Source organism: Vicugna pacos, chromosome 10 (assembly GCF_048564905.1).
Source record: "Vicugna pacos chromosome 10, VicPac4, whole genome shotgun sequence".
In the NCBI taxonomy this organism is placed as follows: domain Eukaryota; kingdom Metazoa; phylum Chordata; class Mammalia; order Artiodactyla; family Camelidae; genus Vicugna; species Vicugna pacos.
Genome location: NC_132996.1, coordinates 2,765,014 through 2,790,389, shown reverse-complemented (window position 1 = coordinate 2,790,389; position 25,376 = coordinate 2,765,014). Strand labels below are relative to the sequence as shown.

The 25,376-nt window shown below is 45.7% G+C and overlaps 1 protein-coding gene and 1 long non-coding RNA gene across 2 annotated transcripts in view; both read left to right on the top strand.

The window, feature by feature from the left end:
• The window catches only part of LOC107034774 (ankyrin repeat domain-containing protein 26-like), a 78,505-nt gene extending 67,651 nt beyond the window's left edge, over positions 1-10,854 (top strand). The window contains exons 32-36 of the mRNA XM_072970752.1: positions 1,705-2,070; positions 2,649-2,839; positions 4,430-4,641; positions 9,369-9,414; positions 10,575-10,854. Of these exons, the coding sequence (XP_072826853.1) occupies positions 1,705-2,070; positions 2,649-2,839; positions 4,430-4,641; positions 9,369-9,400 (801 nt within the window). The 3' untranslated portion in view covers positions 9,401-9,414; positions 10,575-10,854. The remainder of the gene's footprint in view (positions 1-1,704; positions 2,071-2,648; positions 2,840-4,429; positions 4,642-9,368; positions 9,415-10,574) is intronic.
• A 1,348-nt stretch (positions 10,855-12,202) lies between these two features.
• Positions 12,203-16,758, top strand: LOC140698910 (uncharacterized). The gene is made up of 2 exons (XR_012076918.1): positions 12,203-13,005; positions 13,245-16,758. It is a non-coding gene; the product is annotated as an uncharacterized lncRNA (long non-coding RNA).
• The last annotated feature ends 8,618 nt before the right edge of the window (positions 16,759-25,376 follow it).

Here is a 25,376-nt window from a genome sequence, read left to right as displayed (position 1 = left end):
CTTCATCTTTAGACTGTTTTCCTGGCAGCACCCTAGATTTGATCTTAGTCTGGAAGCCATTTCTCTGCTTAACCATTATGTGACAATTGGGCATGTGGAGATGCTTTAAATGGGATACAGATACTTGAACCCAGTGAGTACTGGTTCCTTTATATTTAATAATCTTTTTGTTTGTTTTAGCTTATCTCTCTTGTCAATTTTTCTTTCAGCTGTCCGGTAGCAAGAGTCCCGTTTCCTCCGGTTTCAGTGTCATTTTCTTCTCTGGCCTAGAAGCCTTCACTCTCAGCCCTTCAAGGGCCCTCAGGCTTCCACCAACAGTCTTGTGGACACTTTGGGTTTTCACCCTTACTCTTCTCTACATCTGTTCAGGTTTCACCTACCTCCAGGCGCAAAGGCATCCCCACATTTTGGGTTCTTTTTTAATGGCTGTGCCCCATTTTCAACATCAATGTCTGTGCCAGTTATTTATTGCTAATAATTTATATAATAAAGTGTTTCAAAACCTGGTGACTCAAAACAGCATTTGCTTGGTTCCAAAATCTGTGTTTAGACAAAGCTCAGTGGAGCCAGCTCATTTCTTCTCCACTTGGCATCAAGCAGGCACTAGAATAATCTAAAAGCTTGTTCATGCACATGTCTGGAAGTTGGAGCTGGCTTGGGTTAAGGACATTTGCTGGGGTCATCAGCTGGGACAGCTGCGTGTACACTCAGTCGGTGGCCTGGGCTTCACAACGTGGTGGCTGGGTTCTAAGGGTGAGCATCCCTATGGAGTGAGAGTCAGAGGCCATTTAGCCTTAGAAATCACACAGCAGTGCCCCCACATTCTGTCCCCTAGAAAGCAGTTGACTGAGGCCAGTACATACTTCAGGGGAGGGAATTTCGCAGGGGAAGTGTCAAGGAATTTGTAGAGATGTTTTACAGCCACCACCTCCACCTGCCTTGTCTCACCAAATAATGCGTCTATCTGAAGGAAAGCAGTTCTTCCCAAGTCAGTGTCACTGAAATTCCAGCAAGTTTTTTTTGTTTTTGTTGAGTATGTTCTCTTGATTTGTGGAGAGCCACAAAGGATTACAAGAATGAAGGCTTTTTTGTTTGTTTAGAAAAATGTATGGGTCATCTTACTAAACCACTACACAAGAGATGGATTTCTCCTTAACTCTGTGAATCATTCATTGCTCCTTGGAATGCAATTCAAACTAGCATAAAATATTTGTAGTTCAAAGAAAGGCTTATGGCATTAGAATCCATATTTGTAAGATGTATTAATTGCAGTCTTGTTTTCAAAGTCTTGTTTGGGAGGCATTTATTAATTCAGCCCTAAGTAACTCAATATGATCTCTCTAAAACTTTAAAAATCATGAAGAGTTAAGACTTGGGGAAGGAAGGAGTAAGAGACTTTCTACAAAGAGGTGCCTTATAGTCATTATGTAGGGAAGACATGAAACAATTACGGAAAAATAAGAGTGTAAAATCAAGTACAAATGTATAACAAAGATGATGACAGTAAACAGTATATTTTTGTGACTCTTGGTGGTTTGAACTTTCTTTCTTGATTTTCTGAGTAATTTGAGTTTCTCCATTCCACAAGGTAGATATACCATTTTATTGTAACTGAATTTATTTCAGCCTTTGATGCTGGGTTAGAGTTAGGCTGTTCTCAGTCTGCTAACCTCATTACCAAACAATTTTATCTTTTTCATGCAGAATGCTGATCTTCCAGCAAAAGAGGAATCGACATCTTCAGTACTTGTCCATCTGAGTGGAGAAACTCAGCTTCTTCTAAAGGAGTTACTACCTATGACAGAGATGCAAAAGAAATGTGAAGCACTAGAGGAGGAGAAGAAGAAGTTGGAGGAAGAAGTAGTAAACCTCAGATGTCACCTCGAAAGGAACACGGTGGAACGCAGTCAAGTGGAGCAGGACAAACGGGAGACTGAAGAAGAAACGAGACAGGATGTAGTAAAAGCACTGAAAAAACTCAAGCGAGCTGTGAAGTACAGACGGGAAACTGAAAAGCAAGGAAGACGCGATGTAGTAGAAAAACTGAAAGAAATCAGCCAGTTTCTACAGGTGAGACATTGATCTGTAACGTGCTCTAACTCACTTCGCTGAGAATTACAGTTCGGATGTGTATGTTTTATGTGTTTCCTCTACTTCCCATATAGCAGTTTGTTTTGTAGATTTCTGGAAGGAAGGCCGCATTTGTTACTCCCTTTAAATAATTCAGTTTCCATCATCACTATCACTAAATGGATCTTTCAGAACAGTTCTCACTAGAGAATCATTTTTAAGACCAATTGGGGTAAATCAAGACTACTAGGAGGAAAGAATATATTGTGATGTAAATACTGTGCCACACTCTGGGATTACTCTTAGGTTGTATTGTTCAATTATGAAATTTTAAGTTGATCCTATTATTCTTTGAACTATCACATTACATGAGTACTAATATAAGAGTGATTCAACTTTAATTTTGTAATTCAGATTTAATTCACTTGACATTGATGATAAGTAGTTTAACATTCAGGTTTTTTCTCACACTTAAAATTGCTCTCTGAGTCATTGACTGAAAACTAAAGGGAACAAACAGACTGCAATTACTCAGGTTATTATTATTTTTAAAATTGTATCCTTTTAATGTGCTTTAGGCACAAGCAGCACTTCAAGAAAACGTGTTAAGAGAGTGCAAACGTGCTTCAGTCAGTCAAACGGAACAAAGAGTTAAAGATCTGGAACCTGAACTTAAAAGTGATTCTAATGAAAACAAATTGGAAAAGTACAAACAACTGTACCTGGAAGAGCTAGAAAATAGAAAGTCTTTGGCAAGTCAGCTAACCTCGTAAGTCAAAACGTAGAATTATAGAAAATAATTTAGGTCGTTAATTTGCCTCTAAGGCATCATTTTTTTGAGCCAGGTTCATGAGGTGAATAGCAAGTGAGAGCTAACTAGATAGTGTAATTTTGGGAAATGATGTTAGCAAATGAACTCTCCTTTAAAATGTCAGTCCAGGGCAGTTTGCATCTCCCTGCCTTTTGTTGCTTTTACATGACTTTATTTTTTATATTTGCATATATTTAACCTGATCTAGTCTTTAAGCTAGGGGTTTTGCAAACTTTGTAACTTAGACAGCCATATTATCGCAAAATTTCCAGCTGGAATTCCCATAAATAGGAATGTTAATGAGTTTAAAATTAACTGTGTTTTGGAAGAGCACAACGTAAACCCAAGGGGCCCCATGCTGGTGTTTGGTGAATTTACTTTCTTGATTGTGATATTTGGTGTCACCGCTCGTATGCACCCTGAGACGAAGTACTGTACCCTTCTAAGTTTGTCTCCGCTACATAAAGGCATGCTTGGGGAATAGGGGGAAATTCACATCGGGGTGAAGGGCAGCATAGTGGTTCACAAAGTGGCTAAGAAGAATATGGTGGCCTGCCTGAGGGGGTGTGTGGAAGACAGAAAGGGCGGGTCCCACCTCTGGTGTCTGAGTAGCAGTGTTACAAGCTACAGGTCTCCCCGCTATCCAAAAGTAGAGCCTTCCTATGAAAGTTGTCGGTGTAAAGCAAAGGGGCAGTTACCTTAGGACACATCTTGCTGGTGGATGCATGAAATAAATATGCATGAAGCACAGGCGCTCACAGACACAGTCCAAAGCCATGGCGGCGTGATGCCGGGACACTGAGTGTGGCTCTGCGGAAGGAGGTCGGTGGGGCCCCTCTCGCTGCTCGGGGTGCTCGTTGCCCCTCTGATGGCTCGGGCTAAAACAAACACCCAGCGCTATTCTGGCTTTTTGCTTTTTTTCCATAAAAGTGAAAATCCGCTTGAGATTCTGTTTGGTTATGGAAAGCAGGTGCTGATGTAGGCCTCTGGTAAAAGCGAAGTAACAAAGTGAGCTTTGGGAAATCGGGGGACATTTGAAATTGCCCCTGGCGCTGTCGTATTTCTTTCCCACCATCGACTCTGCCGCCTGGTGCCCCCCAGAGGTGGTGGCTCTAAACTGTTGCTCAGTGCCGCGTGCTTGATTTCTCCCGGGTAATGAGTGAAATGTGTATATAAGGGGGGTGAAAGCAAATGCTTGAAAATGGCTTTGAGGGATGGTTTATTTTTTATTTCTAAACTGGTTTACTGAGGGTGAGTATGTCTAGATGCAACCGGAGCAGAAGGCAGTTGGGGTCCTCTGTGGGTGCGTCTCCAACTCTGACTCTCCCCACTTTGAAGTACTTGTTACTTAAGGGCCCCCCCAGACACATACGTCCTTTAGGACAGTTTTAAACTGTAATTGTTTACAGTAGGTCTTCGCTGACGCATTTTTATTGTTAAAACGCAGTTTAATGGGGCAATCTGTTTACTATTATAGCAACTTTAAAAATACACATCACTTAGGAAGAAAATGAAATGAATGAAATCTGTGTTCTGCGATCCTTGCAGGGCTAATGAGAGGCTGGCCAAGATGTGCACTAAGCTTCAGCTGGAGAAGCAGCACAAGAGCTCTTTCCCCGGCTTTGTTCCTACAAGGCCTGTTGGTGGACCGCCTTCTGCTGCTGGTACTAGCGCGGAGGCCAAAAGCAGTCCTACTCGAAGAAGGCGCTTCAGGACTTTTTCAGACCCTTCGACTAACTTTGAGCGATCCCTTGTTCCGGGTTAGTTACATTGCCTTTTTTTCCTTGGGTTTCAGATTTCTGATACAATTCTTGTTTTTAATTTGATGAAATTCTGAGTTGTTTATTTGACTTATGCACACTAAGTAAAAGCCATAATTAATTGTGCTAATAAAGAAAGGAGACAGAAATTTTGTAAATTTTTTAAGTCCCTGGACTTGTAATTTTCAAGAGATACCTGTCATTAACTTTATTCAATAAATGCAACTAAACAGACAAATTTTAAATTTCTTAAAAAGCTCCACTTTAAATTCTATTTTAGAAGTTAAGTATTAGTGCCAAATAACTAGCGATCCACTTTCCAATGTTTGGCTTAGTTTCTGATTGATTTCGGTTTGGCACTGGTTGATAGTAATTTCCAAGTTTTGCTGCACCCCAGTTTTCCTACTCCTAAGCATAAGTAAATGATTGGCATTGAGCTACTTAACCACTTGCGGATGTTTTTTTATTTAAAGGAATCCAAGATAAATTCTTTTTATGAATTCAATAAACTTGTAACACTAAAAACGTTAAGTTCTGTTTCTAAGTTTAAAATTTTTATCATTTTCTTCTGTAAGAGTACATCCTTAATTGCTATTTTACTTTTATAGCATTGTTATTTTAATTGTTATAAAATGTCTTACTGAGCAGTTGTAGAACATTTCTAAATACGTAGTCAAGTAAAGCAAATACTTAAATTTTTAAAATGAAGTTCACTTATGTCTCTGTCTTGCCCTCACCTGCAGGAATACCAAGGTGGCAACAATAGGGAGTCTTTAAATTATAACCAGTTTTCATTGTGTATCGTTGTTAAAATAGCCATTTAAAGCGGTGCGCATTGGTTTATGGTTTGATGGTGTTTTCATGATCTTCTTGATGCAGAGAACGGTAGCACAGGCACTTGTTAAGTGAGGTCTCAACCTGTTTCTTCTCACTTGGCTTCATGTCATAATAAATCAAAGAAGAAAAAAGCTCAGGTTTCGTAGATAGTGTTGTGGGTAAATTGAGTCTAAGTGCTTCAGAGTCATGAAACCGGACTGCGTGGTGTTTAAAAAAAAAAATGCATGGCTAACACTTCCGCCAGTGGCTAAGCATGATGCAAACTCGAAATGTTTTCATTAGTTGTCACCAGAAAATCGACAGTGTGTCACTTTGCAGGATGATGGTGGAAAAGTGTGAGTGCAAAAGCAATGCAAGAGAAAGCTCCTGAGGACAGTTTTCTCCTTTAATGTTTTTGGGAGAGAGAGGTGTCTATGTTTTAGTACTTCAAGATACACTGGAAAATGATTTATTTTAAACTCAGTGTTGTAGTTCCGAAGTACACATAGTTCTGGGCTGTGGGGCTGTGGGGCCGTGGGGCCGAATCATGCTGGGTTTAGCAGGGAGGTTCACGAGCCCTGCTCTGTCCGGGTGCAGAGACACGGCTCCCTCAGCGCTGCCGGGCGCCTCTCAGGAGTTACTGTACGGTTACTGCTTACAGATTTCTTAGTCAGAATTAGAGAAAGAAGGCGCCTTGTGGAATTGCTAGGGATGTAATTGTTTCTGCTGGGAAAACATAAAGTAATGCTATGAGAGGTGTAAACATACTGTTTAAAATGACAGGAAGGGATGGGTTTTTGCATGGGGCTTAACAAAACAACAGACTTCCACAGCTTTTCAGCTATGGCTCTAGAAAGCAAAATGTTAAAAATGGCATTGGGATTGACTTTAACATTCTCTTTATGTGCAAGGTTTTAACATTTTGGACTGTTCCTACTGTGAAGTTCCAGCTTACTCAGCAGTTTTTTTTCTAACTTGGCGGAAGTGTTGCTCTAAGTCTGTGATTTCAGTGGTGCTGGTTGTCAAAGCAAGTTTTTTCCAGTTCGTAACACTTGGGTTTATCGCCTCTCTTACCGCTGCATGAAGTACAGCCTTGTCCCGTGACATCGTTGTAGCGGTAACAGATGGACCCCGTATCTGTTTTGCTAATTTTTATCCTCAGATTTCACATTCTAGTTTATTTCTGGGATGTTTTGTCCTACATGTCAGAAACAATTTTACAGTTTTACTCAATGGTGTTAACTCTATTACTATAAAATACAAGAAGTTAAAATTAGCCTGAGCAGATACATCACTGTTAGATTTTCTTGCACATAGAATTTTTTTCTGAGAACTGAAAACTTAAAAATGGATTCCAGACAATATTATAACAGACAAAATTTCTCTGTTTTAAACATTTTTTTATGTTCAAGAGTTTTTAAGTATTGGTGTGCCTAACATGAAGCATGGCCATAGTTAATAAATGTCCTTCAAATCTATTTTAAATAGGAAGACTAAATTTTACACTCATTGATTTTGGACTTTTGGTGTATTATTGACACTTTCTAACATTTTCTAATGATTTATTTAACTAATTTTTAAATTTCTCAAATGTCCATTCAGTTTAGCAGCCGTTTTTCTAAATGGGATTATAGCAGTGCACCAGAGCTAAAACGATTAACATTCTAAGATTTTAACGTTTTACATGACACAGCACTGCATCTCAGCAGAATCTGGTCACGTTCCTTTTAAAAGTAGGCTTCCAAGGCAGGGCACATCCACTCTGAATTTTAATTCTAATCAAACTATCACAGTAGTTAAGTTCACTTCTCATAAGGCAGAGGCAGAGTTCAGTAACCTTGTTTCTGGTATCAGCTCTCTGCCCTATGGACTCCCTCCTGCCCTCATTTCATTTTGTCTGAATGGACAAATGAGGAAGCGTGTTATCTTTTGAAAGACAATCACTCAACTTCTTCCAGTTCTTTTTCTTTCATTCACTTTTTTCTCTGTACTTAATTTTTTAGCTCCTTGATCAACAAATACTTTATTTCTTTTCTCTGCAGCAAAATGTATGCATTTAATAGTTACAAACTGACAAGTGTCATTTCCTTCATACATTAACCTATTTACAACAGGATAATGAATTGAAGCAGTTAAATGACTTGATTTTATTACATTTCTGGAATTGTACTTATTTTTATAACATTTAAAATAAGAATGGTACCAAATTTTAACTGAAAAGTATCAATAATCTGAAAACATATTCACTTCGGAAATGAACGTGTGTGTATACGTGTTGGCAAGTGTATTTTTATCAAACTGATCTGAGGAAGAGAGGGCAGCATTATCTTTCAGCCTGTGACCTCAGTTTTGACCTCAATCCTGCAGTGTCCCCAGTGGGACCTTCTATTTCTATGGGACATAGTCTGCAAACTGCCAGTTAGGAGAGAATCCTCCTAATTAAAAATCATTAGAATTAAAACTTGCTGATACATTGTCTTCCTGTGTATAGTTTTCTCACCTTTCTGTGTTTTTGTTAAATGGATAAGTTTAAGTAAAACTGCAGGTGCCTTCTCCTTTGTTAATGTTGGACTTCAGACCACTTCCACCATCTGGACATATGGGGGTCCTCACCTAGAAATAAACATAAAGGTCCCAGAAGTACCTGTTTAGGAAAGTAGCTTTGCAGAGGAAAAGATAGTACTCGTACATTCAGCTCATGTGAAAGTGTGATCTACATTTTGCATAGTGTTTATTAACGGTTACATGAATTTATTTCAGTAAAGTCTTCTCCCTTCATCTGTTAGGCGTTTTTCACTTCACAGGACCCACCTGGCACTGTTGTCATGTTGTTGGCAGCAGGCCTCCGTAGAATGTTCTGGTCAGACAGTGTTACGGAAAACAGGCTGTGAAAATACTGGCAAATGGTAGCCCCAAATTTTGTCTTTGCACCTAACATTTACAAAGGCCTCAGCTTTCGTGTCGCTGTTATTACCACAGTGTTTATTATGTCTGGTGTACTAGTTTAGACCCTGTTTAGTGAGCAGGTGACTTTTATAAGAAAAATTTTTAAAAGAACACTCTAGGTGGGGACATTTGTAGTTTGAAATGTCCCCACACATTTCATAATTAAATATGTAACTAATTAAGTCAAGTTTCAAAAAGTTGGCCCTAATTTCTAGAATGGAAACAAAGTTACATTTAAAGAATTACGTATTGTTTTCCTTATTCCTAACTCTGGGAAGTTGTGAATCAGAAACCAACTTTTGAAACTGGCGCTAGCCCTCTTCTTTTCTTTTCTTGAAGCAGATTTTCTGATACAAATATTTTAGTCATCTACAGAGAGCAAAATACATTTGCTTAACTTGTTTGCCAGTAGAATTTTCACTTGATATTATAGCAGAACCCTTTTCTTCATTTTATGCATCTACGATTCTGTGCTAAAAACATGAGCAAGAACAGACCTTAAAATTTTAGTTTTCTAAAAGTGCAGGAATGGAAAGCTCATTTTAAGGAAAAATCCGTTAATGTTAAAAAAAACTTAACTTTTATAAAAGGCAGTTTTTCTGAGAACTGCAGAGCAATGCATTCAGTGTAGAACGTGACTTGAATTGTTTAAACTCTTTGTGCTAAGATTGGGCATCGCCCTCTGAGATTATGTGCATCTGCTAGGGCAGGGCTCACTGTGCTTTCCGTCAGGGGAATCGAAGTAGCCTTACATACATATGTTCTCTATTATCTAAAATCAAAGTAAGTAGGAATTTATTTGATTTTATTCCTGTGATTATTTTTTCTATTTAAGCAATCCCCAAGTTAGGTCAAGTCTCTAAAAGTATTTATTTAAAGGCCACACTTCATAAGCTAGCTGTCATTCCTATGATAGTGTTTCTTGTTTAACTTACACATTAAAAATAATATTTGACTTATTTCAGATGCTGAAGAAGTTGGAGAAGAATACAGATAGAGAATTAAAAGAAGGTATGTTGCCAATATTTCTGAATTAAATTAAGGCATTGATTTCTGAAATACACTGTAAACAGTAAATGGCACCTCTTTCTATTGTTTGAATAACAGATACTATGTTAAATGTTTTTCTTACACATATCTAATGAAAAATGTGAAAGCATAATTTCATTCATAATGATAAGTGTACTTGTTCCTCATTTATTCATCATGAGCCATAGCTTTAAAAAAAATCTCAGGAAGTCTGTGTTCTCTATTTCTGGCTGTGCCCTTCCTCTTCTGCTGTCCCCGTGGGCCTGTCATCTGCACACGGACCTGTTCTCAGAAAGCATGGAGGTCATCAGCTTCTCGAGTTTGGTAGTGACTGAAGGCCAAAAACCCAGACTCAAGCAATCACAGTTCATGTACCTGTCTCCTGGTGGATGACAGTTTCCTGTCATTCACTTTGTCAGGGGTTAACCTTTTGCCCTCAGGAAAAATTCCAAATTCCTTAGCTTGGAAGAAAAACACCCACATCGATTTGGCTCTTGCCAAAAGTCTTTATCCGTATCTCTTTACTCCCCTGCTCTGCCCTTTTGCTCCAGCGACTGGTCAGACTGTGTCCAGCTCCGCGGGCGCCCTTGCTGCCTCTGCTCTTTGTGTTTGCTTCTTGCCTCTCCCTCCCACACTTTCTCCTCCTCCTTCAGGTATCTGCTTACACATCACAGCCACCAAAGAGGGGACAGTATTGACACAAAGCTGGACGTCCCTTTTGAGTTTTCCAACTGTGCCCTCTTCTATACCTGTCATGGCGTTTATGTCTCTGTACCGAAATTGCCTGTTCATCTATTTTTCCAGTTTACGGTACATGATTTTTCAGGGTGGACTCTGTCATCTTCATCTTGTGATTCCAGTGCTTGTCACAGTGCCTTAGTACATGGTTGCTGAGTAAATGAATGAAGAATGAGAAAGCCAGGGGCTCTGATCCTTAGCCACAAAAGCAGTTAATTCAACGTGCAGCCCTGGGCAAAATGTAGAATAGTAATCTTGTATTTTGTGTTGTAATCGTATGTAGGTATTTTTCATTCTTGTTAAAACTTAGAAGAGTCTCAGCTTTTCTTAAAAAATAAACTGACATTTAGTTACCTATGAAAGTATTTTAAGTAAAGAATCTAATTCTTTCATTTCCTTTCCAGCTACTACTGAACTTGAATCTAAGTCCTACAGACTCTCTAGTAGCCTTAATGGACGAGTCAAGTCCAAGTCCAGATCTGGTTTCGAAAGCACGTGAAGAATATGTGGAGATTTTGAAGAATAAGTAGAATGATCTGCAAGATAAATAGTAAACGTTTACCTGCTGGGCTGTTTGCCTAACATTTCATTTACTTCCCGTTATGTAAGATACTGACACTGTTTATTAAGCGAAAATACTCTTGCATTCTCTGTGCATGATTAAAATTGATGTAGTATTTTAAACCACGTTTCTCTGCATCTCATTGACTTTTAAGCAGATTTTGGGAATAAAACCCAGCACTTTGGAGTATTATATACTCAAACTGAGCCTGGATGCCAGCTGTTTAAACAGCACCCAGCCAACCACCAAACTTGTCATTGACATTGAGCCGTGTTGATAGCTTTTTTGAATTTTCCATCGTTAATCACTGTCTGTAGACCTAAAGATTTAGACAGACAGCGTTTGGATCTGCTTTGGCTGTTTCAGTGTTCTGATGGATCACAACAATCATTACAGTGCCATCACGCTTTCTATATGTTACCTTAAACACTGATTTCACAGATGTTTCCTCATGGAGAAACGAAATCTGCCTCAGGCTTTTCATCTTATTTATTTACTTTTTGGAAACAGTCTTAAAATTAGAGACAAGTTCCGAGCACCAGACTCAAACGGACATTGTCACAAACCTGCCATTTCTCCCATACATTCTCCTAAGGCGTTCTCTATTTTCCCTAAATGTCAGTTGTTCTACCATAAGTGCCCTTTCTCGCCCCTCTCACCAAGAAGTCATTTGTTTTTCAGAAAATGCCTTTCTTCTTTTCCTGTCACTTATTAAATTGCATATAAGCCCCCACTTCTAGCCACCCCTTCAAATCCCATTGCTTTGTGAACTCCTGCATGTATTCATACGTAATTTTTTTCTCACAGTAATCTGTTTTAGTCAATTTAATTTGCAGGTTCCCAATCACTGAATGTAAGATGGTAAAGGAAATACTCTCCTTCTCAACAATTTCCAGGAGCTAAATTTTTAATAACTCCTTAGGTCCTTTATTCCCTTTTCTGTCTTTTCAGTGTGCTTACTTGGCAAAGCTCCCAGCTGCACAACAGACTGATTCTCACTCTTCCCCCTTACATCCCCCCAGGCATCTAAGTGCTGCTGAAGAAAGTCACGCACTGCCCAGCGATCCTGCTACTTTTATTTAGTTAACTTGCACCTTCTTCCTTCTCAGTGATGATTTCAAATTTCCCTCTCTGTAAACATCTCCCTCTGTTTCTTCCCTCTCACGTGAACCAGACAGTCTTACTTCTGACGACAAACTTCCTGAAGGATTTGCCTGCTTCTCCACCAGCAGTCTGTCCCCACCCACTCTGGTGTGTCTTCCCTTCCTCCGTTCCCACGCAGCGAGTCTCTGATGACTCCCACGTCTAAACCAAAGTGACACCTTTCCAGCCCTTGTCTAACTGAACTTCTCATTCCTCCAGGCATTCCATGTAACTGACCTCTATAACTGACTGCTGCCTGCAGCTTCCTCTTTAGTCTTTAGCTGAAGAGGATGTTGAAGGTGAGGGCTGCAGCCTTCTTGGTGAGTTCACTCAGTTTACCCTGGCTGTCTCCCATCGGTATACACAGGAAATATATGTTATTCAATTTTTGTTTTATTTTTCTCCTGTTAGTCTGCCTCATGTCAGGTTAATTCTTAGACCAGCCAGATGAGCCTAGAAGAGTGGAGGACTGCTCCCCGCCCCCACCCCAGCTCAAGCCTGAGCACAGGTAGCTGTGCTCATTCACAGGGGGCGTGGGCGCTGCCGCGCCTGCAGGGAAGAGATCGATGGCGAACGCCGCTCTTCCTCCAGCACTAGCCAGTGAGCTGAAGCTCACCTGAATGTCCTCCAGGCTGAGCTGGGGTCACCGCTCCCGGCAGCAGAAGACTGCCTTTGTGAAAGAAAAACAAAAATGGAGTCTGCATTGCTCGAGAGGGCTCACGAAGGAGGTGTGACTTACACACATCTCAGCCCACAGAGAATCCGGCCCCGTGAGCATTTATTGCCCTAATGAAGTCATCCGGAACGCCTGCCAGAAACTTCAGCTACTGACCAAGCCCTCACCTTGAAATAAGCTGTGATTCCTTAAGGACACAGGTTTCCTGTGACACTGACGTGCCAGTCACAATTCTCATCAGGCAACTTTTGACAGCCTCTTCGTTTTTTGTCTTTATAAGCCCCTGACTCCTGTCCTTGAAACACTCAGTTTTACCCAAATCTGTGTCTCCCAAGTCGCAATTTATTTCTTCCAGTTTATTGAGAGATAATTGACATCAGCACTGTATTTTAAGTTTAAGGCATACAGCACCAATTTCACACCGCCCTTGGCTGAGACCCCCCAGCTAACACAGGTGAGGCAGAGCAGCGCACAGGCCAGGGGCAGGGGCTCAGGGCGGGAATGGCAGAAAATCTGAACTTGCAGGGGCGGGCCCAGGGTCAAGCTGGCTGAAGCCAGGATCCCTGCCCCCGACCAGGTCCTGGGGGATCTGGCAGGTAGGGGAGGGGGTCTCGGGAAGCTCTGTGCACCAAAGTTGGGTTTACCACCCTGACTCTCCCTTTAGCCTTCTCTGTGCCATTGATTTTTCCACAGCTCAGTTGGCCCATCTGTAAAATGGAAACTATATGTGAGGGACTCCACTGAGACCTGCGTCCCGTTGCTGCCGACGACCACCGTGGGGCCTGGGCGAGCCTCCGTTCCCCTTTGGGGCTCCACTTCACCAGCCATAAGATGAGAGGTTTGGACGGGGCAGGCTTTAGGGATTCTCTCTTCACGGTGGGATTCAGGTAAGCCTCAACTTGAGCCCAGGAAATGTGGGTTCTGTGACCTTGGCCAAGGCCCTACACCTTTCTGAGCTGCCTCGGTTTCCTCACCTGCAAAATGGGGACCACACAGGTCCCTACTTCAGAGGATGGGCGTGCAGCTCTGAAACAATCCACATAGACTGATCCCACAGGAGCTGCCCGAGGACCCCCAGCTCCTGTTAGCAGAGGGAGTCAGTGCAGAGCTCAGGAGTCAGGCAGCCTGCGCTGGGATTCAGAACCCACCTGGTGAGGACATCCCTGGAATTCAGTGGCTGTTCTCACTGGGCCTCAGTTTCCTCAGCTATAGAGTGGGGATGATAACGTTTCCAAACGGTTGATTTCAGACTATGAGGATGCAAGAACCACGTGACATGCCTGTCATGGTGCCTGGCCCACAGCAGGCACCCAGTACCTGCCAGAGGTGAGGTTGAAGTTGCGGGTGATGAGAAAGCAATTCCAGGCAGATGCAGCAAAGCCCCTTTGTCCCCCGGCTCTCCACATGGACATTCCCTCCTGCTGTGGGTCCCTCAGCTTTCTGGCTCTGATGTGCTCATCTCAGCCAGAAGGTTCAGGATCTTGTAGGGGCTACAGGTCCCTCAGTCCTGGGAGCCCCTAAATCTTGTGGTTATTAGACCCCATGTGCCAAGCCCCGGCAATGATGTTTGCCACAGGCAATTGCTTGGATCTTGGCCAAAATTGGGGGGATGAACAGAGGACCCCTCTGACCGCCCTCCTCAGTCCCTGTGATACTTAGGGCCAAGGAACGCAGAGCACTCGGGGAGGAGGCCAGATTTGGTGCTGGAATAGGAAAGCTTGGATCTGCTGCAGACTGGCGGAGTGCCTCCAGGGGCCTCAGCATCCTCACCTCTGAAGTGAGATGCTGCCCTCTGGCTTGAATGGTCAGGGAGTTTTGGGAAAGGACCCGGCTCACAGTAGGTGCTTCAGTTATGTCGGCATTCTCCACTCCCCTAGAGGGGGAGAAAGGGGAGTCAGCTCACGTCCAGAGCTCTGCCCTGGTGTGTGTGCCTGGTGGCACTGGGGATGTTGGGGAGGACCAGCTGCCAGTCTGAGGTAGGATTGAAGGAACATCACGGTGTATGAGGAGCTGAAACTCTGCCTTCAGAGCCGCTCACGTGGGTCAGAATCCCTGCAGGGTAGCTGAGCAACGATGCTGAAAATCTGGGAACAAAAGCTGTCCGGTTTCCCCTTTCACCTTGCAGGCAGTGCACGTGCTGCTCAGTTATCCTGGTCATCACAGTTCAGATTGTCCCTGTCACAGATCACCAGCAGGAGGGCTTCACACCCACCAGGCCCCCAGACCCACTTCAGCTGCCAATGGCAAAGCAGAGCTGGTGGTGGGGTCCCTGACCAACCAGCACCCCTCCCCAGTGTCCCCCAGCCAGCCTCTGAACTCCATCTGTTCATCTTCACCCCATCCTCTAAGGATAGGTCCGCTCCTGCTCAAGAAATGGAAATGGCTCCCTAGTGCCCACGCCATCAAGTCTAACTACACAGCTGTCTTTCATGTGTGTCCGTGTAATGTCTGCAGCCAGCATCCTCTTTCCCTAGGCAACTTCCTGACTGTAAGACCCATTCCTCCCTCCAGGCCTTGTTCCTTGCTGTCCCCACACCTGGAATGTCGTCCTTCTGGCATCGCTCTGGAGCCCAGCTCAAGTGGACTTCAAGTGAGTCCTTGCTCAAAAAACCCATCCTGACCTTCTTCTCTGAGCTCCCAGGGCACCAAGTGCCACCACAGTCCAGCCCAAAGCTCTTAGTTTCATCCTTGGTACGTTTCCCTTTTCACCTACATCAGAGGCTTAACATACTACTGCCCAAGGGCCACATTTGGCTCAGCCACTGCCTGTTTTTCTGAGTGGAGTTTTAGTGGAACACTGTCACATCCCTTTGTTTCCGTGTTGCCTGCAGCTCTCTCATCCCACAGTGGCAGAACCAAGTACCTGCAGTGGAGACAGTATGGCTCCAAAGCCTCAAATATTTACTAGCTTGCACTTGCAGAAAAAGTTTGCTGACCCCCAGTCTAGACTGAAAATCCAGAAGGACTTTTCCCTTCAAAGGAAGGTTTGGGCACCTGTGTGCTTGAAAATTCTTGGTGATGATTTTTTTCTCAGTGGAAGACCCCCCAGCCATGCCTGGTTCCTCTTTGTCCCCCCCCAGACTTCGGCATCAGCTGGGAGGCAGGGGGACACCTGAGGGGCCTCATCCATCTTAACCCTGCCTAGAGCAGCTCCAAACTCCACCCCACTTCCTGGGCCCAGCCACAGATCCCCTACCTTGTCCACAAAGCCCCTGTCCTGCCTGACTTCACAGTCCAGGTCGCAGTCCAGGGCTGTGTCTGCAAAGGGAGGGCAGAGGGTAAGTCACGACAGGGTTCCCAGGAGCCCAGCACAGGCCCATGGCCTCCACCTTCTAACCTGTCTCAGGTCCCATCTGAGGCCAGGCAGACAAGTCATTTCGAAGAAGTCACTGCCCAGAGATGAGAGCATCTGGAGCCCCCCACCCTGGGCTAGGGGCCCGGGGGCCTTGGGGAGGAAGAAGGGTCAGAGCAAAGGTCAACTGCTGCCCCCTCCAGGAAGCCTTCCCTGAACTCTCCTGCATTCCTACAGTCCTCACTGGGATGTGCCCTGTACGGAGCCTGGGTCACCCTGGGCTCCCTTGGTCTGTGTGAAGCTGCTTCATCTCCTTGGGATGGGGCAGTGAGCCTGGACTTTGGTGTCAGACAGTCGTGAATGTGAATTTGGGCTAGCACCTGCTGGCTGTGTGGCTTCTCTGAGCCTCAGCTTCTTCCCAATTCCCAGCCCCCTTCCCACCTTCTTAATCTTTCTCCCTAGAAATGTGGGGAGATTTTACAGCACCAGTGAGACACTGAAGGGAGAGAGAAGACACCCAGCCCCCAGTATAGAGAGAATTTGAAATGATTTTTAATCGTGTGAAATGGCACCCGATCACCATGCAACAGGGCATGAATCTCACAGACACAACACAGGGCAAAGGACGTGTGTGATATGGTTCCATCCACAGAGAATTCAAATATAGGCTAAAATAGACTGTATTATTTGGGTGTGACCACAAGTTAATGGTTACCTCTGCGGGAGGGAGGGGCTTATGATCAGAGAGGAGCTTGGGGGCAGGGTGTGCTTTGGGGTGCCTTGTCACATTCCGTGTTCTATTTCTTGACCTGAGTGATGGTTGCCCAAGTGTTTGCTTGGTATCTATTCATTAATGTGTGTGTATGCACACGTGCACACGCACACACACACACAAAATAAAGCTTTGTGCACGTTTCTGTATGTGTATTTTCTTTTTTTAATTAAAAAAATTTTAATTGAAGTATAGTCAGTTATAATGTGTCAATTTCTGGTGCACAGCCTAATGTTTCAGTCATACATGTACATACATATATTCCTTTTCATATTCTTTTTCATTACAGGTTATTACCAGATATGGAATATAGTTCCCTGTGCTATACAGTAGAAATTTGCTTTTTCTGTATGTGTATTTTCCAATGAACAAGGATGTCTGTGTGTTCTGGGAGGGGGAGGCAGAGAGATACCCAGCCTCAATCCTAACAAAAGGAAAGCAAATTAAAGCAACAGTGAGAATCTGTCCTCTCAGATTGTCAAAAAAGAACAATGGTTGATAATGTACAGAATTGGCAAGGCACTCCCAAATGATGGTGGGTGTGTGAAATTGTACGGTCTTTTTTGAAAAGCCATTTGGCAATATCTACCAGAATTTTAAATGTACATTGCCTATAGCTCACCGGAATCTGCTTCTAAAAATGCTTCCTGCACACAGAAAACAAACTATGGTTCCCAAAGGGCACAGGGTGGGGAGGGATAAATTAAGAGTTTGGGGTTAACAGATACACATGACTCTATATAAAATAAACAAGGTCCTACTGTAGAGCACAAAGAATGATATTCAATTTCTTATAATGACATGGAGAAAAATCTGAAGACAAGAAATGTATCAGTATTTATATGCATAACTGAATCGCTTTGCTGTATGTGCGAAACTGTTACCGAGTCCAAGCTCTGCTCACTTCACGACAGGCCAATAAATCAAAAGATGAGGTGTTGGGGCAAAGAATGTCATCTTTATTTGGAAAGCCAGCCGACTGAGAGGATGGCCGACTAATGCCTTGGAGAACCATCCTCCCCCAGTCAGAATACAGGCTCATTCTATACCAAAAAAAAAAAAAAAAAAAAAGTTTGGGGTGCGTGTTAGTTGTTGTAAACTTCTTGCTGTAGGAGTTCTTTGCTCCTGCAGCTGTCCACGTGCGCCAGGTCATGGTGCTCCTGCAAAACCTCCAACAAAACAAATGTTACTTTCTAGCCTGCAGCTTGTTCCCGGAATGCAGAAGCCTTAAAGGCCAGCGCCCCGAGAACAGGCTCTCCTGTCTATCTCAGGCTAAAGGCAACATTGTTTCCCAAAAGGTGCAGAGCCGGCAAGGCTAAGCCTGGAAAACAGGGCACAGGGTTAAAGGAAAAGGAACAGACCTAACGTGGAGTCAGATTTGTTCTTTCCTATTACATCACCAGTATTTATTATTGTCATTATTTTTTAAACTGCGCATGAAAAGATGCTCAACTTCGCTAATAATTAGGGAAATGCAAATCCAGCCAATAATACATTGAAAAATCCAAAGTAATCAAAAGCAGAGCACAGGACAGTGAACCCTCTGTGCCCATCTGCTGCAAGGATCACGAACTCCTGCCACTCTTGTTGGACAGATACTCAACATCCCTGCTCCTATGCAATTCTGGGGGTCTTTTGAGGGGGGGAATGAGGCTTATTTATTTTAATGGAGATACTGGGGACTGAAGCCAGGACCTTGTGTAGGCGAGGCAAGCGCTCTACCACTGAGCTGTACCGCCTCCCCCTCCCCAAGCTTTTCTGACACACATCCAGGGCATAATTTCAGCCCTAAATACTTCAGTGATTCAATACTCAGTTAACTATATTAAATTACCCATTATCCCAATGAACAGGCACTAAACTCAAAACAAAACACCTTGAGCCCTCTGGCCACACAGATGTGCCTCCCCACCCTGGTCAGAGGACACTGGTTCACCTTTCATGTGGACTGTTAGCAAGATGTTCTGGAAAGGGGCTGCGTGCATCAGGTCACATACTTCTAAAGACCAGAACAAAGAGAAAAGGTCACATGAGGTAGTTTATCTCACAGCAAAGATGGACAAAGAAATCAGTGCTGAAAACAAGGCACATCTTTGTCACTTAGTGAAAAACAAATGGAGTCTCGGGGCTGGTGGAAATGTTCTCTGCTGTCCACCGAGGTAGCTGCCGGCCACCTGTGGTGATCAAGTCCTTGGAATGTGGCTGAGGAACTGAATTTTCAGTTTACTTTCTTTTGACTGATTTCAATGTGGACACGCACAAACCCAGCCTTGAACGTGGCCTTTGCTTTCCAGCACTGATGGCCTGACAGCCGTCCCTGCACAGGCAGAAAGAAGGCACTTCCTGTGCAAACAGGGCAGGAGGCAGGAGGAAGGGGCCCTACACCACGCATAGCCCATCCACTCTTCATGAGAACCCAGTGTGGAGTAAAATTTACTTCCAGCATCACAGGGGTGACAGAACTCCCAAAGCCCCACCGTGCATCCACAGATGGTCAAGCACAGGGCACCCTTCCCGAGTCTGGGGCCCACAAACAGGAAGTCTCCCCCGACTGGTGCCTTCAGCTCAGGGCAGAAGATGAGCATGAGTTTCTGCACCTCCTACTCTGCACCTAACCTGAAACCATAAAGCAGGTTATTAAACAGAAATCAGACAGTCAAAGCATGTGACTGCCAAGAGTTTCCCTTGAGGAGCTCCCCCAAGGTGACAAAGCTAAGACCAAGAAGAGGGAGAGAAGGCTTTCTGTCCCCAACAGATGAGGGTCCTTTTGTCACCAAACAGAAACCTCATGCAGCGGTCAGCAGCCATCCCCGGCTCCACCAGAACCCCCCAGAGGGAGGCTGCTCGCCCAAGCTCCTGGTCACCTGTGCCTGAATCCTGTGCACAGAATACATGTGACGGGAGCACTCAGAGCACCCACACTAGCTGTTCCCGGGCCTCCTCTAGAAGTCTGTATGTGTGGCGGTGTTGGGGGGACATGCTCAAGGAAGGAGAGCACCGGATGGTGAGGCACAGCTTGCAAACAGGAATGAGGGTGGTGTCTGCGGGAGTCTATGCATCTACAGAAAGGTAGAGGAATGTCACCACTCATGTGCTGTGGTCTCCAGGACATATTTACTGGTAAGCAAAAAGTGCAAAGTGGAGATGGGTGATCGGCCAGCCTGCACCAGCAGGGCAGGAGGGCATTTGGAAGGTGACTGAGTGCAAGAAAGTGGCCCGGCCAATGGGGGGCATCATGGGGACAGTGCCACACAGACAGGGGTCTCAACTGGTGGTAAAGCACCTGCCTACAAACAGTGCCCCTCCAGACAGGCCATAGAGCCATTTTTGCTGCTTCCTGCTGCCACAGGCAATGAGCTCAAATTATTGCCCCCAAACCAAACCACAGAAAGACGGTGAGTGGCTACAAAAGTCAGCATTAGAAACAAGCATGCAGCAATGTGGGTGGATTCGGAGAGCACCATTTTAAGTGAAATAAGCCAGAAAGAGGCCCAAGAGAGGGCCGGCTGAAGTGGGGGCTGGCCCAGGATTGTGAAGGCCCATCCGATAATTTCACCTTAAATCACAGACATGAATTACATTTCCGAAGACTGAAATTCTTTCAGAACTGTATGTGTGAAGAATGTCTGTGCCTCTTTCCTTAGATAAATTTAGTGAATAAAAACATTCAGAATACAAAATAAAAAAAGTAAAGGTACAGTTAGTGATGCTTATAAAGTAAAAGTGAATTAATGTTCAATGTTTTCAAATGGGATCAGATAGAGTGGGTAAAATTTATTGGTGATTCATTGAATCAAAAAAAAAATCATGAGACTTAAATGCATTGAGCTTAGCTCGGTATTGAAATGTTTATCTAAGTAAAAATAGCTTCAAAGCATTGGAAGGTCTTGAATTAACACGAATCATTTTTTCTTGTCATTGGGGTGACTCGCCAGAACACATTTCCAAACCCTACATCCGTGCTGTTTCCCTTAACTAGTTTTTATTTACTTATGCTACTTCTGCTTTGCAGTTTAAAATAAGGCTATTGAAAATGTTAGAAGAAATGTTTTTTAAAATGGTTTTTTGTGACTATGAAAGTGGGAAATATTTGGGAACAGAGCGATCCCCGGCGCTGGTGAGAGCTGAGCGGACACCCAGACGCGGGGCTCTCTCTGCAGGACTGTTGTTAGGGCGCAGCAGAAGCCTCGGGGGAAAGTCTGACTCTTTACTCAGAAGCATTATTTCAAGGCCTATGTCCTGAAGAAACAATAATTAAGGAATTTTACTTTAAATAGTAATATTATGAAACCATAAAGCTGACATTGTAGAAATGCACTTATTAACTTGAACAGACCGTGTGTTTAATACTGTTGGGGGAGGGGCTCGGTCTGCATCACCCTACATTTTATTATTAAATACAGAAGGGAGAAGCCACAGGTGCATTGCCCAAACTCGAGTCCAGCTGTGCGAGGCTGGGTGTGGAAGGAGAGATGGAGGGAGCGCCCCGAAGTGCCAGCAGTGACTCTCCTGGGGGTGGGGGTTTTGTCGTGTATTATGTGTTGTTCTCACTCATCTGGATTTTCTCATTTTCCTTCAGCAAGTGTGTAGTAGGGGTTAATAAAATGCGTATGCATCCCCAGCACTAGAATGAGACCTGTAAGACTTAGGTTACTGTCTCAGGTCTGCATCCATAAGGGGCTGCATCTTAGCTGACCTGTCCGTGGCTGTGGTCTGCTAGCTCCATTGGCAGTTCGAGTGTGGGCGAGACCACCTCCATTCCAGGTATAGAACACGTGGGGTCCAGGAAGCACACGGTAACCCTTGTCCCCTGCAATTCCTCTGCCTGTGGCCGACGCCGGGTCCCGCCAGCTCAGCAGGTAACAGATCGGCAGCACCACCCCCAGGAAGGCTGGGGCTGCGACCTAGTGAGGAGATGAAAGCTGGAGCCGTGGCGGCTGCGTTCCACAGGCCTCAGCCATAGAAGCGATCTCATGTTTTCAGCCGTTGACACATTTCTACCTTGAAAAATAGAGTCAAATTTTAAAACAGAGAAGGAGGGGCTGCAGCAGTGCTCAGGAGAGGGAGACCCTTAATGACAGACTCGGCTCTGCAGCGTGTGACCTGACAGCTCCTCCGTCCACTAAAGCCCATGGTGCAAACTCTCTGCATGGGCACCCATCCCACGTGTGCCCGAGTGTGTGTGTGCATGCACGTGCGTGTGTGAGCTTGTGCGCACGCACCCGAATGCCACTTGAGAAATCATTTTCAGCACTACACTGCTATTGTAAAGCTGGTCAGAGTTTCAGTTAGTGCCTTTCTCATACTTGACGATTTTCTCAGAATATCCACCTTCCTTTTTGGGAAATGATGAAACAGCACAGTGTGGGGTGATTCGTCTTCATTGTGAGAGCTGGATTTTTAAAAATAATCATACCTAACAGTTATCAAATGAATCTTTTACACCTAAAAGTGTACCATGTGCTGCACCTAATAATTTCTCCAACATCAATAACAACCTTGAAGTAAGTAGCATTATTACTCTCTTGCCAGATGAGCACCTTGGTGCTGAGGTCACCGAGTCACTAGCGGGCAGAGCGGGAGTCACCCCATGTCTGGAACAAGCACCCCTGGTGGCCCTGCCCAGGCGCGGGGCAAGGGGGGCCACTCGGAGCCCCGTGTGCTCTGTGTCACACTGCCTCCACCCCCGAGGCACAGTTGGAGCGGACCTCCCACCTCCTTCCTGGGCAAGGGGGGCCCTGTGGACCTGCTGCCCTCTCTGCCCACAGGTCCCCGGGTGACCCCGATGGCCTGCCCGACGCCCCGGCCACAACATGCTGAGTGGTCCCCTGCCTCCCCGCACGGAGCCCTCTGGCCCCAGGGCCCACAGGCACGCGCACTGCCCTTCTCATGACCCTGCACCTCCTGCCGTCACACTCAGGCAACGGCTCACTTTTATGACACAAGTGAAACGAGCGGTCAGACTGGAGCCGGACTTGCCCACCTGCTGCGCCTGGGCCCTCGGGCTCCTGCTCTGTGGGCTGCTGGGCCCCATCTGGGAGGGCGGGGCCTCTGTGCCCCCAAGGCAGCCGCCCCCTCCCCAAGGACATCCCGCTCTCACACCCTTCCAGCACCAGTCATCGACTTCTCCTTTAGGAAACAGCGCTGCCCAGGCGCTCAGGCCAGAGCAGCTCCCCGCACAAGGAGCGCTACCCTCCCCTCCACTCCCCTCTGCTCCCGAGCCGGGCCGCGTCTCCAGCCCGCTCCCCGCCCCCTTCTCTGCGGCCGCGTCTCCATCTCCATCAGGTTGTGGAGAAGCGGGCCCTCCTGCTCTGTCCTGACGCAGGTCCGGGACCACTTTCTGACCCAGGGGCCACGGCCCGTCTCGGCCCCCCCTGCAGAGCAGAGTCAGAGCACAGCACAGCGGAGACAGAGACCCACACGGCAGAGTGAGGACCCCGCACGCTGGAGACAGAACACTGAGCTGTGGGCGGATGGCCAGCTCACACTCACCTTGCAGGGGGAGGGAGCTTGTTGAACACGGGTTGCACACGCCTCCTTTACGTAAGTGAAACTTCCAAACAGCTGAAGCGTATCTCCATGCATTACACACATGCAGGCCTTCTTGATCAGAGAATACTGACCACACCTTGGACTACTATGACTCAAGACCCTGTAACAAACGTTCCATGTTGTACTGAATTAGTGGAAAAATATAGTGACTCTTCTGGTTTGTTGAGAGGCCTGAACGAGGTGACAGGTGAAGGCCTTGTCCAGCCTGGGACCGGGGTCCGTGTAAACCCCACCGCTTTGACGTCATTTGTCGTCTGTTTGATTCTCTTCTGCTTTCCCCAGTTCTTGGGTTAGACACCACAGAACCCAGCTCTGACCTCCAAATCTGACACTACTGTCACTTCAAAGTTAGCATCTCTGGGCCTCCGTGTCCTCACTTGTGTGGTGAATGCACAAGGCTTTGTTTTCCTTTATCAGACGTAACACAGGTGGTGTTCATGCCCCGCACACCAACACGCACGAGCTCTTCTCACACACCACCTGGGCAACGATGGTCCTGCTCCAGCCTAGAGGCCAATGGGCCACGGAGAGGGTGCAGACACCAGAACGTAACTGCCTCTGTGTCGACACCACAGCCTGGGAGACTTAACAACACGTGTGTTCGTCCTGGTTCTGGAGGACGGGGGTCAGAGTCCAAGGTGCCAGCAGACTGGGTGTTGGAGGAGGCCCAGGTCCCGGTTCCCAGAGGCCCTATTCTCACTGTGCGGTGTGTGTGGTGAAGGGGAAGAGGGATCTCCTTCATAATCTCAGGCAGGAGAGATCCCCCTCGTGCCCTGGTCACCATCCAAAGGCCCCGCCTCCAAGCACCATCACATGGGGATTAAGGATTCGCATATGGATTTTGGGGGGACACAGGTGTTCAGTCCATGCAGTGACCCCAGCCCTGCTTTCCCTCCCAAAGCTCAGACACCTGTACTTTGGTATGTGGTGCGACCTTGAGCACTTCATTACATAGGTCACCATGGGTAGTGGTGTCCTGTCAAGTGTCCCCACATCTTGTGTCACTAGTCACACCTTCTGCCGCACTCGTGGTCCAGGCCTCGGTGCTCAGCCCAGCTTAGCTCAGCAACTGCTCTGTGTAACAAAAAGACGTCTGCACCACCCACCTTGTGGCACCCGGGAGAGGAAGGCAAATTTCAGATCTGCTCAGCCTCCCAGGGCTGCGGGAAGGGGGCCCAGACGCCCACCGCTCCTTGTCGTTCACCATGTTGTCGAACGCTCAGTGTCAGTGGCCGGTTATTAGTGTTTTCCCAGGCTCCTGTCTCACACCTAGAACTTAGTAGATGTTCACATTCATTCCCTAAGGCCGCCTTAACAAGTTGCAACCACCTAGGGGGCTTCAAACAGCACAAATTCATTTCTCTTGCAGTCCTGAGCCCAGAATCCAGCAGCGTGGGGTCATCAGAGTCACATCACCTCCGGGGGCTCGGGGAGAATCACTCCTTGATGTGGAGGGTAACTCTCATCCTCCTGTCTTCCTGGCCTCTCCTCCCCGTTTGTCTGTACATCTGTCTCTGGTCTCTTATAAGGACACCAGTGGTTGCATTCAGGGCCTGCCCTAGCCCAGTATGGCCTCATTTTAACTTGTATCCTAATTATATCTGCAAAGACTGTGTTTTTAAATAAGGTGTGACTCTTGGAAGGACACTGTTCAACCCAGGACAGTGATGGATAAACATGAGAACCGCTGGGTTCCCTGATGTCACCTCCACGCATCCTGCTGCGGATTTGAAGACACCAGTGCAGCTCACCCCCGAATGTCCACACGCCTGCTCCCCCAACTTCCCCAAAGCATGAAATTACATAGTAAGACATGTTCTTTTGGATTAAGACATTGAGGGCTGATGAAGTGCAAACATACTTAACTCTTTATTTTGACTGAATGGTGAGACATTTCCATTGAGATAGTAACCGAGGCAAGTCTCAGTTGCAAGGAAACGTTCATTAAGAAGGAAGCACTGGGAGAGGGCGGGAGGAGCTTCGACTCCAGGGAAAAGGAGGGGAAGGGAAATATATCGAAGCCCAGAGAAAAACACCACCAGCTTTAGAGTTTTGCTTAAGGTGGACCCAGTGAGCGGAGTTCATAAAGTTACACAGACAGAAGACAGGTCAGAGGTCCAGCAGCCACACTTTGTCAGGTTCTCTGAGGACCTGGAAGACCTGCCGCTCCCCACGCCGGCACACTGTCCCGCTGAGCCAGAGCATCTGT